The sequence below is a fragment of the Rattus norvegicus genome, chromosome 9, assembly GCF_036323735.1.
Source record: "Rattus norvegicus strain BN/NHsdMcwi chromosome 9, GRCr8, whole genome shotgun sequence".
NCBI classification, from domain to species: domain Eukaryota; kingdom Metazoa; phylum Chordata; class Mammalia; order Rodentia; family Muridae; genus Rattus; species Rattus norvegicus.
In genome coordinates this window covers 7,551,445-7,567,385 of record NC_086027.1, presented here as the reverse complement: position 1 = coordinate 7,567,385, position 15,941 = coordinate 7,551,445, and the positions used below count along the sequence as shown (strand labels likewise).

The 15,941-nt window shown below is 39.7% G+C and overlaps 1 protein-coding gene across 2 annotated transcripts in view; it reads left to right on the top strand.

Annotated features, from left to right (window-relative positions):
• The window catches only part of Sult1c3 (sulfotransferase family 1C member 3), a 45,461-nt gene that overhangs the window by 26,914 nt on the left and 2,606 nt on the right, over positions 1-15,941 (top strand). For both annotated transcript variants that reach the window (XM_063267705.1, NM_031732.2), the window contains 4 exons: positions 4,230-4,425; positions 6,218-6,346; positions 6,718-6,815; positions 14,790-14,916. In XM_063267705.1, coding sequence (XP_063123775.1) covers positions 4,254-4,425; positions 6,218-6,346; positions 6,718-6,815; positions 14,790-14,916 — 526 coding nt within the window. In that variant the 5' untranslated portion in view covers positions 4,230-4,253. The remainder of the gene's footprint in view (positions 1-4,229; positions 4,426-6,217; positions 6,347-6,717; positions 6,816-14,789; positions 14,917-15,941) is intronic.

The following is a 15,941-nucleotide window of genomic DNA, read 5'->3' as shown; positions in this document are numbered from 1 at the left end:
CCTTTTAATTTCTGAGTTTGTGAATTTGGATACTGACTCTGGGCCTTTTAGTAAGTTTGGCTAAGGGTTTATCTACCTTGTTGATTCTCTCAAAGAACCAGCTTTTGGTTTTGCTGATGCTTTGTATTATTCTCTTTGTTTCTATTTGGTTGATTTAAGCCCCGAGTTTGACAATTTCTTGCCTTCTACTCCTCTTGGGTAAGTTTGCTTCTTTTTGTTCTAAAGATCTCAGGTGTGCTGGTAAGTTGCTAGTGTAAGATCTCTCCAGTTTCTTTACCAGTGCATTTAGTACTATGAATTTTTCTCTTAGCACTGCTTTTATTGTGTCCTGTAAGTTTGGATATGATGTTTCAACATTTTTATTAAATTCCAGGAAGGCTTTCTTTATTTCATCCTTGACCAAATTATCATTAAGTAGACAGTTGTTCAGTTTTCACATGTACACGGATTTTCTATTGCTTTTGTTGTTATTGAAGACCAGCTTTAGGCCATGGTGGTCTGATGGGTGCATGGGATCATTTCAATCTTCTTATATCAATTGAGGATTGTTTTGTGATCAATTATATGGTTGATTTTGGAGAAGGTATCATGAGGTACTGAAAAGAAGGTGTATTTGTTTGTTTTAGGGTGAAATGTTCTGTAGCTGTCTGTTAAATCCATTTGGTTCATAACCTCTATTAGTTTTACTGTCTTCAACTATTATTGTGTGAGGTTCAGTGTGTGCTTTGAACTGTACCAATTTTTTCTAAATAATGGTGCAGTTTTTAATATCATTTTTCCACTGACATTGCCAACACATCAATTATTATTTGAAGAAGTATCAGCAGACACATGTTTTTAGAGGAGCCAAACTTGCATAAAAGGCCTTCCTTGGTAGTCTCTGCCCTTCCCCCACTTCCTTCTCACTCTTATGGATTTTTCTCAAAAATATGTCTCAAATAATTACAGTTACTGTTTTGATCAGCAACTGGGGATAGGCAAAGTACTTCTGGTTTGAATGTCTTTTCTTCTCTCAAATGTAAGGAAAGAAGTGAAAGTTGTAATCTTAAGAGGTAGCAAGCAACTGGCATCTTACAGAATTAACTCCCCTATTAATCATTTGAAAATCAGTAACTATTTAGACTAAGAAATTTCAAGATGATCAGAGGAAGCAAATCTTAAGATATAACTGGTATTAGTTAGTTTGAAAATGTTGACTATTGCACTTTGAATTCTAGAGTCCATTCAAATTCAATTTTTTCCCTCCATCTTTATTAACTTGGGTATTTCTTATTTACACTTAAATTGTTATTCCCTTTCCGGGTTTCCAGGCCAACATCCCCCAACCCCTCCCCCTCCCCTTCTATATGGGTGTTCCCCTTCCCATCCTCCCCCCATTACTGCACTCCCCAAAACAATCACATTCACTGAGGGTTCAGTCTTGACAGGATAAAGGGCTTCCCCTTCCACTGGTGCTCTTCCTAGGCTATTCATTGCTACCTATGAGGTTGGAGCCCAGGGTCAGTCCATGTAGTGGCTTAGTCCCTGGAAGCTCTGGTTGGTTGACATTGTTGTTCATATGGGGTCTCAAGCCCCTTCAAGCTCTTCCAGTCCTTTCTCCGATTCCTTCAACAGGAGTCCCATTCTCAGTTCAGTGGTTTGCTGCTGTCATTCGCCTATGTATTTGCTGTATTCTGGCTGTGTCTCTCAGGAGAGATCTACACCCAGTTCCTGTCAGCCTGCACTTCTTTGCTTCATCCATCTTATCTAGTTTGGTGGCTGCATATGTATGGGCCACATGTGAGACAGGTCCTGAATGGGTGTTCCTTCTGCCTCTGTAAACTTTGCCTCCCTATTCCCTCCAAGGGTATTCTTATTCCCTTTTAAAGAAGGAGTGAAACATTTGCATTTTAGTAATTCTTAAGTTTCATGTGTTCTGTGCATCTAGGGTAATTCGAGCATTTGTGCTAATATCTATTTATCAATGAGTGCATACCATGTGTGTTTTTCTGTGATTGGGTTACCTCACTCAGGATGATATGTTCCAGTTCCATCATTGTTTTTGATAGCCGAGTAGTATTCCATTGTGTAGATGTACCACATTTCTGTATCCATTCCTCTGTTGAAGGGCATCTGGCTTCTTTCCAGCTTCTGGCTATTATAAATAAGGCTGCTATGAACATAGTGGAGCATGTGTCTTTGTTGTATATTGGAACATCTTTTGGGTATATGTCCAGGAGTGGTATACCTGGGTCCTTAGGTAGTACTATGTCCAATTTTCTGAAGAACCTGCAGACTGACTTCCAGAATAGTTGTACCAGTTTGCAATTCCACCCACAATGGAGGAATGTTCCTCTTTCTCTACATCCTTGCCAGCATCTATTCTCACCTGGATTTTTTACCTTAGCCATTCTGACTGGTGTGAAGTGAAATCTCAGGGTTGTTTTGATTTGCATTTCCCTTATGACTAAAGATATTGAACATTTCTTTAGGTGTTTCTTAGCCATTTGGCATTCCTCAGCTGTAAATTCTTTGTTTAGCTCTGAACCCCATTTTTAATAGGGTTATTTGTCTCCCTGCAGTCTAACTTCTAGTATTTCTTTTATGAATGTGGGTGCCCTTGCAATTGGGGCATAGATGTTCAGAATTGAGACTTTCTCTTGGTAGATTTTCCTTTGATGAATACATAGTGTCCTTCCTCATCACATTTAATAACTTTTGATTGAAAGTCTATTTTATTGGATGTTAGGATGGCAACTCCAGCTTGTTTCTTGGGACCATTTGCTTGGTAGACCTTTTTCCATTCTTTTACCCTGAGATAGTGTCTGTCTTTGTTAACAAGGTGCATTTATTGTATTGATCAAAATGCTAGATCTTGTTTGCATATCCAGTTTGTTAGCTTATGTCTTTTTAAAGGTGAGTTGAATCCTTTAATATTGAGTGATATTGAAGACAGATGACTGTTAGCAATAGCAAATACAGACCTATGTAAATGTAACTGTAAGATTTCAAGAAATTGAAACAAAAATATTCATCATAGGAATAGCTATCATGTCTCAAGCCATTGTATTGTAGGGGCTTTTAGGGGTTCCTGCTTGAGATGTAATAATAAAGTCACAGAGACATCTGTATAATATGAGCCTGTTAACCTTTGTGCTTGGCCCAGTTCCTCAGTTAGCCATCTAGACTCAGTCCAGCTCCCCTATATCTGGTCTCTTCCCTGTGGTTCTTTCTGCTTGACCTCCCTACTATGCTCCAATTCACCTCAAAGCACAAGACTCCAGATCTTCATTCATCCCAAGTCCTTTACTCTCTCATACAAAAAAAAAGTTCAAGAGCATAGTAGGAAATGTTCCAGAGCATACACTATCAGCAGCAGGACTATGACCTGTCTATTATTGCCTTTGGCCAGATGAAAGGCTAGCTTTATGAACACCCAAGGACAGTTTGCTTTTGAACATGATAATATCAGAGACTAATTTCTCACACTGTTTATATCTATTTGGGTAGGTGGAGAATTGATAAACATTTACATATGGAAAGCAGGTTTTGTGGGCTATAGAAATGACAACACCACATGTGATGTCAGCACCCAGCACTGCCAGCACACCAATTAACAATTGAGAATACAAGGGCACACATTCATAGCCAGTTCATATAATATCTGTGTGGGTAGGTTACCCTAACACCATTGGGTTTGTTCTTCAAGATATATAGGATAGCATTAGATTGTGGTTGCTCTTCAGCTGAGACCTACCACTGCTGACTTACAGAAAGATTTCTGTCAGCCAGACTGCCCTGCTGTGATCCTTTCATGAACATAGTTTCATAGGGAAGGACCTTACTAAAATGTTGTATGAAGTCATTTCTATAAACTTTGTACTAGTCTGGCCAGAAACAGTTTAATGAGCCTACCTCCACCCACTTCAGCACTGCTTTGAATCCAATCCATTTCATGCTCCTTGAACCCCACAGTAAGCCATGATCTATGGCATAAACCATGTTTTGCCTGTTTCTCAGACCTCAGACAAGTTGGTTCCAAGGAGAAAACAAAAACTGGCAGATTCCTCTTTGGTTGTCTTCCTCTCTGGCAGTTATCCCCTCAGAGATGTTTGTAGGCATGTTCCAACTGTCCCACATGCCAACAACTTCACTTACTAAACACAAAACACGTCTTCTGACCACTTGAGAGAAGTGCTTTCAATGTTAAGGCCAAATATTAGACATAACGTAAATTCTCCTTCCTATAGAACCTGTCAAGTCCCCATTCTAAGATGTCCTTGGAAAAAATGAAAGACCTTCACCTTGGTGAACAGGACCTACAGCCAGAAACCAGAGAAGTGAATGGGATTCTCATGTCCAAGTTGATGAGTGATAACTGGGACAAAATCTGGAACTTCCAAGCAAAGCCTGATGATCTCCTTATTGCAACCTATGCAAAAGCAGGTGGGTATAAGGAGCAGTAGCAGGAAAGGCCACTTACACAAAACAAGTGATTCCTAACATGAGCATTCAAAGAGGATGGATGTGGCTTTATCTAAGCAAGTCTTTAGGGGAAAAAAAACAGAACAAAACAACCATTCCTATTCATAAGGGTCAATACCCTATCCTAATGGAATCTCCTTTAATTAAGCTCTTAAAAGACAGAGATGGTCCCCAAAGACTATGTAAAATTACAAAGTGTTTACACAAAAATTACAAATCACAGACTATGAAAATAAAATGGAAATTCTTGGATTCTGCCAATCCAGCCACCCTTCTGTGTTCACCTTTCTAGCACCTAAACTGTGCATTTAGTGGCCTAGATTGGCATGGACTTGAGTACTTGCAGCCCAGAAGTAGTGCTGAGAACACATGCACACCCATTGTGACAAAAATAGAGAAGAGTTACCAGTTATTAGAATCCTAGGGAACAAAGAAAGGACTAGAAAGGGATCAGAAAAGACAAAGAATATCAGGGACCTGATCAGGGTGTAAAGCGAGGAACATACCCACTGGGGTAACATTGATGAATAACTAGTGGGCCTTTCCCCTCCCCAATACCATTTGTTTTTGTATTCCCACACAGTGTAATAGGGTTTAGTTTGGACACTTGATTTAGTAATAGAGACTTTTGACATGAAGATACAGCTGAATTTTTAAAAAGGACCATGTCTCTGCTCCAGATTAGTTGATATTTCAACTCCTGTTGTTCACTGGGCCAAGATCTAGCATAGGGGTTTCTAAACAAGGATTCTGGTTGCTATAGGTTCTCAATTTCTGTCCAGGTTTCATTGGACATGTGCCTTTCCCACATGCCCTTTAAACATGCACTTTTTCTTAGAACAGAAAGTTTTGATAAGTCTAGCTTGAAAAATATGCATATCTCTTCTCTCTCTCTCTCTCTCTCTCTCTCTCTCTCTCTCTCTCTCTCTTTCTCATATCTCTGGCTTTATTGCAGTATTTCTCTTAGCACCTTTCAATTTCCCATAAACACTACATACACTTACAAGTGGACAAACCTGCCATGGTCCCCTCCAAATAATATTATTTTCTAGGGCAGGTGACATTCTAATTGTACTTCCTTTCTTTATGTCAAAATGGCTATAGTTCTACTCAAGCCTTTAATCAAACCTTTCTATGCACTACTCAAGCACATTTTTTTGCTTCCCACCCTTTCTGTGGCAATGGTTATCCTTTGACTATGTATATACCTAATGTGTTTGGTTTATCTGTGCAAAGAAGAGATAACCAAAAGTAGTCATTGTATCTTGGTACAGGAAAAGCTAAAAATTGTAGTCTTGACTCAAGTGGCTAGTTACCTAACTAAAATGGAAGTATGTCTTAGTTTGAAAAAAAGAGTAGATGTCTGGTAGGCAAGAGAGAGTCTCTGTTATGTCTCCCCCAAAAGGACTATCAGCTTATGAGAACAAGTGCATTGGCTAATTCATCTTTGATTCAATCCATGTTTGCCTGACTGCATATTTAATCACTCAAACTCTGTTTATGGGGGACAAAGTACTTGATTGAATGACAGGCAGAAATAGGTCAGAGGATTTTTAAAAAGCATACACTACAAACACACAGTGATAATGAGCACAGAGGGCCACTAGTGTTTAAAGGAGGACAAAGAACGTAGTGAGTTGATTCTATCTAGAACCCAGTGAATCTGAACACAGCTTTGTTCACTATATGTGTGATTGATTAAATAAAATTGAATTGTGTCATAGTGGGTAGAACTGAAAGTAACTGCTTCTAGGTACCACCTGGACGCAGGAAATTGTGGACATGATCCAAAATGATGGGGATGTTCAAAAATGCCAACGGGCCAACACCTATGACCGACATCCTTTCATTGAGTGGACTTTGCCTCCACCCCTCAACTCAGGTGAGTTCCCACAACCAGGATTTAGGGGACTGAAATCATTGTGCAGTATCAGTTTTTACCCCAGAGGAAGATCATGTCTACAGCCTTTCTTTGAAAAAGCATTGGAATGGTTTTATCTAAGTTTAGGTAAATGGCAAGAGGTACATATAACTAAATAGTCTTTTTCAAAGTGTAGTTCCAGCCATCATTATGGAGTATCCTCTAGAATGAGCTGGAAATCTGGCTTCAAGATAGAGGGAGTCATGAGTCTTACATATTTAAGACAATAGACTCAATCATTTGGCCAATACAGTTTCTGGTGTTTAACACAATATCGGATTCACATAACTGGGGAGAAAGATCTGGCTATACAAAGTTGTCTTACCTCCTAGGTCTGGATCTGGCTAACAAAATGCCATCACCTAGAACCCTGAAGACTCATCTGCCTGTTCATATGCTTCCACCTTCCTTCTGGAAAGAAAACTCAAAAGTAAGACCAGCCTACTTTCATTCATTAAAACAGAAACAACCTGTGGAAACTATAGGACACATGATGGCATTACCCCAGAGCCCACATTCTTCTTTTTGCACCCCTGTTTCCTTCATAATATTATTCTTGGGTATGATTGGAAGTTTTTATGCATAGTTCTGATCATCTACCCACTAACCTGTGTTAAATGAGAAAAGTAAATTATACAAAGTTTGGGTTTCCTGCTTAAAGGTAGAGTTTTAATTTGGATGATGCAGGGACTAACAAGGACTTAAAGGAGAGAGCAGTCTATCTGGGGAAACCTACATGGGTAAAGTAAAACATGATAGTGAGTTTGTGGATCTCTGGGACCCTACAAGCAGAGGATACAAGGATTATGAAAACATGGGCTGTACTGCAGGTCCAAGCACTATTCAATAATCTAGTAAAAGTTCTCCTAAAGCCAACTATCCGAGAGCCTTACCCACCTCTGGATTTCTGCTATGCCAAATTCTTAGCCACATGCATCCCTTTTGAAATGTGTACTTGTCTAGAAAATGATAGTTTATTAAGACTATAGCAGCTAAGGCTGTCTGATCATATCTTTCCAACAACCATAGACCAAATAACCTATTCTAATGAACACCAATGAGAACATGTCCACCTTGTAGGCAAAACTTGGTCCTCTTCCTCTTAGAATGACAACCCTAATTTGACAATGCATAGAAACTTGATTTACCTTTATAGCAACCTTATCTCATGAAGCTAGATCCCATTGTACTGTTTTTATTTGCTCTGTTTAGTTTGTTTTGACACTTTTTTAATTGTAATTCTCTACAAGTATAGACATAGATTCTTACTAAACTCAAACCTCCCAGACATTTTTTTTCCTTTTTTTTTTTTGGAGCTGGGGACCAAACCCAGGGCCTTGTGCTTGCTAGGCAAGTGCTCTACCACTGAGCTAAATCCCCAACCCCCCTCCCAGACATTTTTATCTTTGCACATACCAACAGATACAGGAAGATGGTTTGAGAGCCATTTCATCAACAAGCTTTGAAATAAATAGTTTATTTGAAGAATTATTATCACTACCATAGCAAACAGACAGTATGCCAGGGGATGTGACAGAAGTTCAAGCCTATGAGATACAGTCCCTTGTTATAGTCCAGACTGTGTCATTCAGTAAGGCTGTTTGATTCCTAGGCAGCACAGGGATAGAAAGAATTCAGGAATAGGAACATGTCTTTTACTCTGAAGTAGTGTCTGTCTCTGTGTCTGAGGTGTGTTTCCTGCATGCAGAAAAATGCTGGGTCCTCTTTAAACATCCAGTCTGTTAGTCTTTGTCTTTTTATTGGGGAATTGAGTCCATTCGTGTTAAGAGATATTAAGGAATAGTGATTGTTGTTTACTGTTATTTTTGTTGTTAGATGTGGAATTATGTTTGTGTGGCTTTCTTCTTTGGGGTTTGTTACAAGAAGATTACTTCTTTGCTTTTTCTAGAGTGTAGTTTCCATCCTTGTGTAGGAGTTTTCTATTTATTATCCTCTGCAAGGCTGGATTTGTAAAAAGATATAGTGTAAATTTGGTTTTGTCATGGAATATCTTGGTTTCTCCATCTATATTAATTGAGAGTTTTGCTGGATATAGTAGCCTGGGCTGGCATTTGTGTTCTCTTAGGGTCTATACGACCTATGCCCAGGCTCTTCTGGCTTTTATAATCTCTGGTGAGAGTCTGGTGTAATTCTGATAGGTCTGCCTTTGTATGTTACTTGACCATTTTGCCTTGCTGCTTTTAATATTCTTTCTTTGTTTTTTTGCATTTGATGTTTTGACTATTATGTGACAGGAGGAATTTTCTGGTCCAATCTATTTGGAGTTCTATATGCTTCTTGTATGTTTATGAGTATCTCTTTCTTTAGGTTATTTTGTTGAAGACATTTACTGGCATCAAGTTGGGAATCTTACTCTGTTCCATACCTATTATCTTAAGGATTGATCTGTTCTTTGTGCCCTGAATTTCTTGGATGTTTGGGGTTAGGAGCTTTGTGCATTTTTTATTTTCTTTGACGGTTGTGTCAATGTTATCTATGGTATCTTCTGCCCCTGAGATTCTTTCTTCTATCTCTTGTATTCTGTTGGTGATGCTGGTGTCTATGACTCCAGATCTCTTTCCTAGATTTTCTATCTCCAGTGTTGTCTCCCTTTGTGATTTCTTTATTGTTTATATTTCCATTTTTAAATCCTAGATGGTTTTGTTCAATATTTTCACCCATTTGTGTGTGTGTGTGTGTGTGTGTGTGTGTGTGTTTTCTGTAATTTTTTAAGGTTTTTTTTTTTTTTTTTTGGTCGTTCCTCTTTAAGGGCTTCTACTTGCTTAACTGTGTTGTCCTGTATTTTTTTAGGGAGTGATTTATGTCCTTCTTAAAGTCCTCTGTCATTATCATTAGATATGATTTTAAATCCAAATCTTCCTTTTCCAGTGTATTTGACTATCCAGTATTTACATTGGAGGGAGACTGGGCTCTGGTTATGCTAAGAAGTCTTGGTTTCTGTTGCTTAGGTTCCTTTGCTTTCCTCTTGCCATCAGGTTGCCTCTTGTGTTAGCTTGTCTCTTACAGTGGCTTGACCCTCCTGGGAGACTGTGTGTCAGTACTCCTGTAGACCTGTTTCCTCCCAATGGGATCTGAGTACAGAGTGCTGTGGGACCAGTTCAGCTCTGGGCAGAGGCAGAAACCAGAAGTGTCCTGTCCCAGACTGCTCCTGGGTTTGTGTGTCCTGAGGCCTCCAGTTGTTGCTCAGAGCAGTAGAGTTGGTCTTCCCTCTGCTCTCAGGTGTGTCAGCACTCCTGGCAACTGGCTTTCAGCTCTGGGCACAGGCAGAAACCTGAAGGGCCCTGCTTCTGACTTCTCCTAGTTTCCTGTGTCCAGAGGGTACTAGGTGGGTTCCTCTTGGGGCAGGAATGTAAGCTGAAGTGGATGTCTCCCCTGAGGTCTCAGGAATGTCTGTACTTCTGAAAGTCCCGCTCTCTTCCCCACAGGATTTGGGTACAGAAAACTTTGGGACTGGTTCAGCTCCAGGCATAGGCAGAAACCTGAAGGGTCCTGAACCAGAGATTTTTAGCCTTTTTAATGTCGTAATGCTTAAAAAAAATATTCCCCAGCCATAACTGACATGGCTGCCAGCCATGTGTCAGCCATTTGTCAAGATGGTGGTGAAGCCATGACTCTACCTTCTTTATCCCACAGTCAAGATGGTAGCCGGCCATGCACTGTTTATATCTTTCCCACTGCCAACTGAGTTGTAGTCAAAACGATGTGACAGGTGATTTAAAAAGCCAAAGATGCTCCATCAACACAATTGTTGTTAGGACAGGAGAGAAGTGGATACAAAGACCCTGGAAGGCAGCACCAGTTTCATTTGCAATGGTGCTCAGCAACTAAAGCTGTTTTGCAATGAAGAAGAGGGAAGGATTCCAATGGCATTGTTTCCAAATAGCCAGGACTCCCAAAGTTCAGATTGAAGCTGTTTATGCAAGGTCCGTGACAAATCTAATTTGGATAAATTTCACAGCAGGCCTCAGCAATGTTCATTTTCTCAGCCTGTGCCAGGAGGTACTGGAAAACCCAGTGTGCAGCATCCTGCACATAAGCCTGGAGTTGAACAGTAGGAGTTGGGTAGCCTCAGGACTAACATCTCTTAAATCGGAAAACTCCGTTGGAACAAAGACTGTCTTTGCTCTGGGCTGGAGAAGCTATCCCTGGCAAGGCCTCAGGTTGGCAGAATCCATGTTTGGGTGGTGTACCCAGAATAAGTACCCAGTACTTAAAGGCAGCCTCTGAGAACTGACTACTCATCACGTTCAAAGTGGATCATGTCAGGCTAAAAGAAGATAGGTGAAAGGAGTGGGCTCCTTGTCTGGCCTGACCTGGCCTATAATGCTGGGGGCTAACTCCTCTGAGTCTCAGCACCAGATGATAGGTTATCCCCACCAGTGAAATGAACCAGTTCAAGTCAAATTAAAGCATAAGTGCAGGTGTATTGGGGACAGCTCTCATTTTGGTTCACCAGTCCCAATGTAAGTGGTCAGGGAAGTTGCCATGCACACAAGGAGTCAGAGGGAAGAGTGAAAGCAAGAAAGAGCAAGAGAGAAGAAGCCCAGCCCTTAGTGGGCTAGGAAGTTCTGTACAGTGGGTGGAGTATGACAGCCATGCCCTGTAACTGGTAGGAACTGAGGGATGCTGGGAAAACCTGGAGTCCAGGGCCACTTTGATATGTTAAATTTATACCTCAGCTACTAGTCCCCAGTTTGAACCCCAACATAAAGTACCAGAGATAGCATCCTCAGACTCTGACCGGAATCCAAAAGAGAGACAGAAAAGGAAAAGAAGGAAGAGTTACTACCTGATTCAGAAGGGCAGACAGGCCCAGCATAACCTCCCTTGTGGTAGATTTAAAATGACTCTACTATGTGGCAGGAATTCTAGAAATGAAAAGTACATGATCTCATCAAACAGCTAGTTATTCTTACTGTCTCTTCAGCAGGACATAAGTGAATCTACTTCCTGAGAGATGGTCCTTTAACCAAGTGATTGGCCAATCAAACTGAATTAGCTAACTCTACACCCAGGGGTAGATTCCATTCCTTATATAAGAAGGTAAAAGCTAGGTAAAAGCTTTTCCTTAATGGGCCTTTAGTCCTGCTTTATCCATATTATTGCCAACCTTGTAGATCCAATGTCAGAAGAAACAAAAACCCCTATTTAATCACAACACTAACACGTCTTTGTAAAATCAGTCATATAAATACTGAAAGCCTGTATGGAATCCCCTCTCTTTATCCACTTAGATGTGAATAGTTAACGATTTCTGAGACCTTTCTATAAACTTTTCATTTTATAATGGTGTGGTAGGCTTATAAGTGACTGCCCAGTGCCATTCGTATGCTAGTCAATAGAACTTGGGAATGTTACTATTGTCAAATGGGCCTCCAGGTGTGATTAAGGATGTAGTGAACAACCTCAATTATCCAGGCCTCAGATTTCACCATAGAGGATTTTATAAAAGAGTCAAGCAGAAATAGAAGATGTAGCAACCAAGCATGAAGAAAGAGTGATTCTAGGAAAGGATCAGCAGCTACAAAAATGGAGATGATTTCCAATGCTAGAAATGATAAGGAAATCCACTGTCCTCTACAATCAAGAAAACAAACAAGCCCTGCTGATAGCTTTACTTTTTCCCGATGAAACATGGCCTCCAGAGCTCTAAGATAATCTAATTGCTTTCAGCCACTATATGTATTTATGATAATTTATTTACAAGATGAATTAGAAGTTAATATAAATTATCAGACTCTTTTTTTTTTCTGGAGCTGAGGACTGAACCCAGGGCCTTGCGCAAATTATCAGACTCTTAAAAGTTATATTTAGCTTTGGATTCTATATTGTAAGCTCTCTTGCATATATTTGCTCTGCCTAGGACCTCTCTTGTTTCCAATTCTTGAACATGATATCCAACATAGGAATACTTTTCAAAATAGGAGCTGAAAATTAAATTAAATTAAAATTAAATCTATAAGCATTTGTTTGATATCCATGAGTCACTGTAATGTAATGTATATATATTTATATGATATTGATAAGTGTAGTGACTCACAGTTTTTGGGTTTATAAGTGATTTCGTGAATATTGTATAGAAATCCAGTAGCAAGAAACAGTCATGCAGGCTGACAATATTGGTGGAAATGCAATTGGAAAAGTTCATGCTCAGGTAGTTCATCAGAAGAAAAACAAATGATTGAGGCACCATACAAAGGTGCTTAAGAAAACACTAGTTTTCTTATATTAGACAAGAAGCTTTGTAGTACTCCTTAAGCAAAACGCCTAGCACAAGGTACTGAGGAAGGAAGGAGAGGTTTATTTTGGTTCATTGTTCTGAAGATTAAAATTTAAGATGAAGCAGTGCTCTTGATTGACCCCCTAGAAAGAATAACATCATGGTATAAATAAAAATCAAATTGAGAAGTTAAACCTCAAAGTAGAAATGAAAGCCAGAGGAGAATGAGAAAGAAAAAGGAAGAATGAAGGAGAGTTCCACAATATCTTTAGATTGTATACTGCCAGTGTCCTAAGGATTCCACTTTAAACCCTGTCTCTGAAAAGTCTACAGTACCAACTTATTGCACTACCCTGGAAATGCCTGACTATTTGGGGAATGCAATTCAGATCAAACCATAACAGTTTCTCCCTCCCCCAACATTACTACAAACATATACAGCCACATAGGAGAATAGGAGCCAGGTGGCAAGGAATGGAAGAGGGCAGACAGCAAGATAAGATGAGGGTCACCTGTCTTTCTTCAGATCCTACCATTGTCTTCCTTACACAAGAATGCCCTTGCCAAGGGGGACTTTACACTGCCACAGAGGATCAAAAGCAGGGGATACAATTCATCTGTGAAATTGGTATTTATCTGTAGAGAAGAGGCTGGTTGATTCACAGTCTTTGCTTCTCCCATATCCAAACGAGACTCTTGGTTAAGCAAAACCTTGAGAGGATTTTCAAATAATAAAACACACCATGCTGCATGGGCTGAATGTTCTGTCCTTCAAATTCATGAACTGAAATTTTAATTTCCAAGTTGATTTGATTAAAGTAGATATTTAGTGATCATGTTATAAAAGTGGGACCTCATAGATGAGGTTGAGACCTTTATTAAAGATAGCTATCAAAAACAATGACTTTATGAAATTCATAGGCAAATGGATGGAACTGGAAAATATCATTCTGAGTGAGTTAACCCAATCACAGAAAAGCACACACAGTATGCACTCATTGATAAGTGGCTATTAGCCCAAATGCTTGAATTATCCTAGATGCACAGAACACATGAAACTCAAGACCGATCATCAAAATGTGAATGCTTCACTCCTTCTTTAAAAGGGGAACAAGAAAACCCTTGGGAGGGAATAGAGAGGCAAAGTTTAGAACAGAGGCAGAAGGAACACCCATTCAAAGCCTTCCCCACAGTGGCCCATACATATACAGCCACCAAACTAGATAAGATGGATGAAGCAAAGAAGTGCAGGCTGACAGGAACCAGATGTAGATCATTCCTGAGAGACACAGCCAGAATACAACAAATACATAGGCAAATGCCAGCAGCAAACCACTGAACTGAGAATGGGACCCCCGTTGAAGGAATCAGAGAAAGGACTGGAAGAGCTTGAAGGGGCTCGAGACCCCATATGAACAACAATGCCAACCAACCAGTACTTCCAGTTACTAAGTCGCTACCCAAAGACTATACGTAGACTGACCCTGGGCTCCAACCTCATAGGTAGCAATGAATAGCCTAGTAAGAGCACCAGTGGAAGGGGAAGCCATTGGTCCTGCCAAGACTGAACCCACAGTGAACGTGATTGTTGGGGGGAGGGTGGGGAGAGGAAGCCCATATGGAAGGGGAGGGGAAAGGATAGGGGAATGTTGGCCCGGAAACTGGTAAGGAGAATAACAATTGAAATGTAAATAAGAAATACTCAAGTTAATAAAAATGGCTATCTCTGAGGAAGCCGGACTTCCCAAGACCTTCATCTTAGTTTCTCCAGCATCTAGAATTGTAGAAATTAATTTTTATTAATTTTGCCACACCCAGTATCTAGCATCTTGTTCCAGCAGTATAACTGGACTAAGTCACTATGGGTAGCTTCTTTATTTCTCAAGTTAAGGGTAACAGCAACATTTATCATGCAAATCACAACCCCTTTAAAATAGAAAAAGGGATAATGTTAAGAATAGAGTGATAAATGAGAATGGTTAGTGAACAAATTGAAAAAGATGCTTATGTTGATCATAAAAACACATGCATATCCAATTCCTCAATAAGTTGACCTATAATATACAGAATGCTTTCAAGTAATATGCATGTCCATATTGAATAGTGATCACTTTTTGTCTTGTTTCCTCTTGGCTTCCCATTCCTTTTGCTGAACAAACCTAGATTATCTATGTGGCCAGAAATGCCAAGGACTGCCTGGTATCTTACTATTACTTCTCAAGAATGAATAAAATGCTGCCTGACCCTGGTACCCTGGGAGAATACATTGAACAGTTCAAAGCTGGAAAAGGTGTGTGAAATAAACTGGTGGTGTACTATGTTCTAACCCATGCAATGACAACAGACAAGATTTTCAGTAGACATTTGTATTTCTCAAGGTCAATCAGGAAGGTATACACAAAATAAGTCATTTCTGAAGACTTTGGCAAAGGGACTATTGACAGTTGTGAGCAGTTAGGGAAAGTCAGCAAGGGCTAGTAGTTGTTTCTGACATTCCCAACCCCTAGTGCTATCAGAGGAGCCATTAATAGGAACTGAGCTTTGACAGTGCCAGCAGTCAACCACAGTGAACCAAGAGGAAATACACCAAGGAAACAAATCTCCAACATCCTCCTGTCTCCAAAGGCCTCTTTGAACAAAGTCTGGCCATAAGCTGAGTTCCACATGCTGGGCACAGCTGGCAGAACCAGCAAAAGATACCCAGCATACTTCTTAACACTCACCATCACAGACAGAAAGTTGTCCAGATACTAGGTAGCAAGACATTTCCCAAAGTTTATTTCAAAATCATACTATTAGAATGTTTTTAATATATACATATATATACTTATAACATTGCATGTATATGTATATATACTGCATATATAGTGTATTAATATGTATCATTTATACTATGTTGCATATATGAAATAAAGTTATATTTAAACAATTATTACTAATGCTTAACATTAATCTATGTGTATCGTGATGATGCAAGAAAAATAAGTCTTGAACTCAGCCATAATACAACCCACATTAGAGAAAGTTGAATGATGGGAATAAAAAAATCAAGAATTCAGAATGTATCTTATTATCTGACTCAATTCTCTTACAAAAGGAAGAGAGATCAGCAGTATCTAAGAGCCAGGGGCAGTGAATGACTACAAGGAAACTGTCTTCTGGCCACAGCAGGGGAACTGTACATATATTCCAATTGTGAGAGTATTCATAAGCCCTGTGAAAGCCCACGCCAAATCCTAGCATCAAGAGAGGAGTTGGGCATAAAATTCTTCCCCTAACAAATGAGCTACTGGGGATTGTTATTTGCTGGAAGAT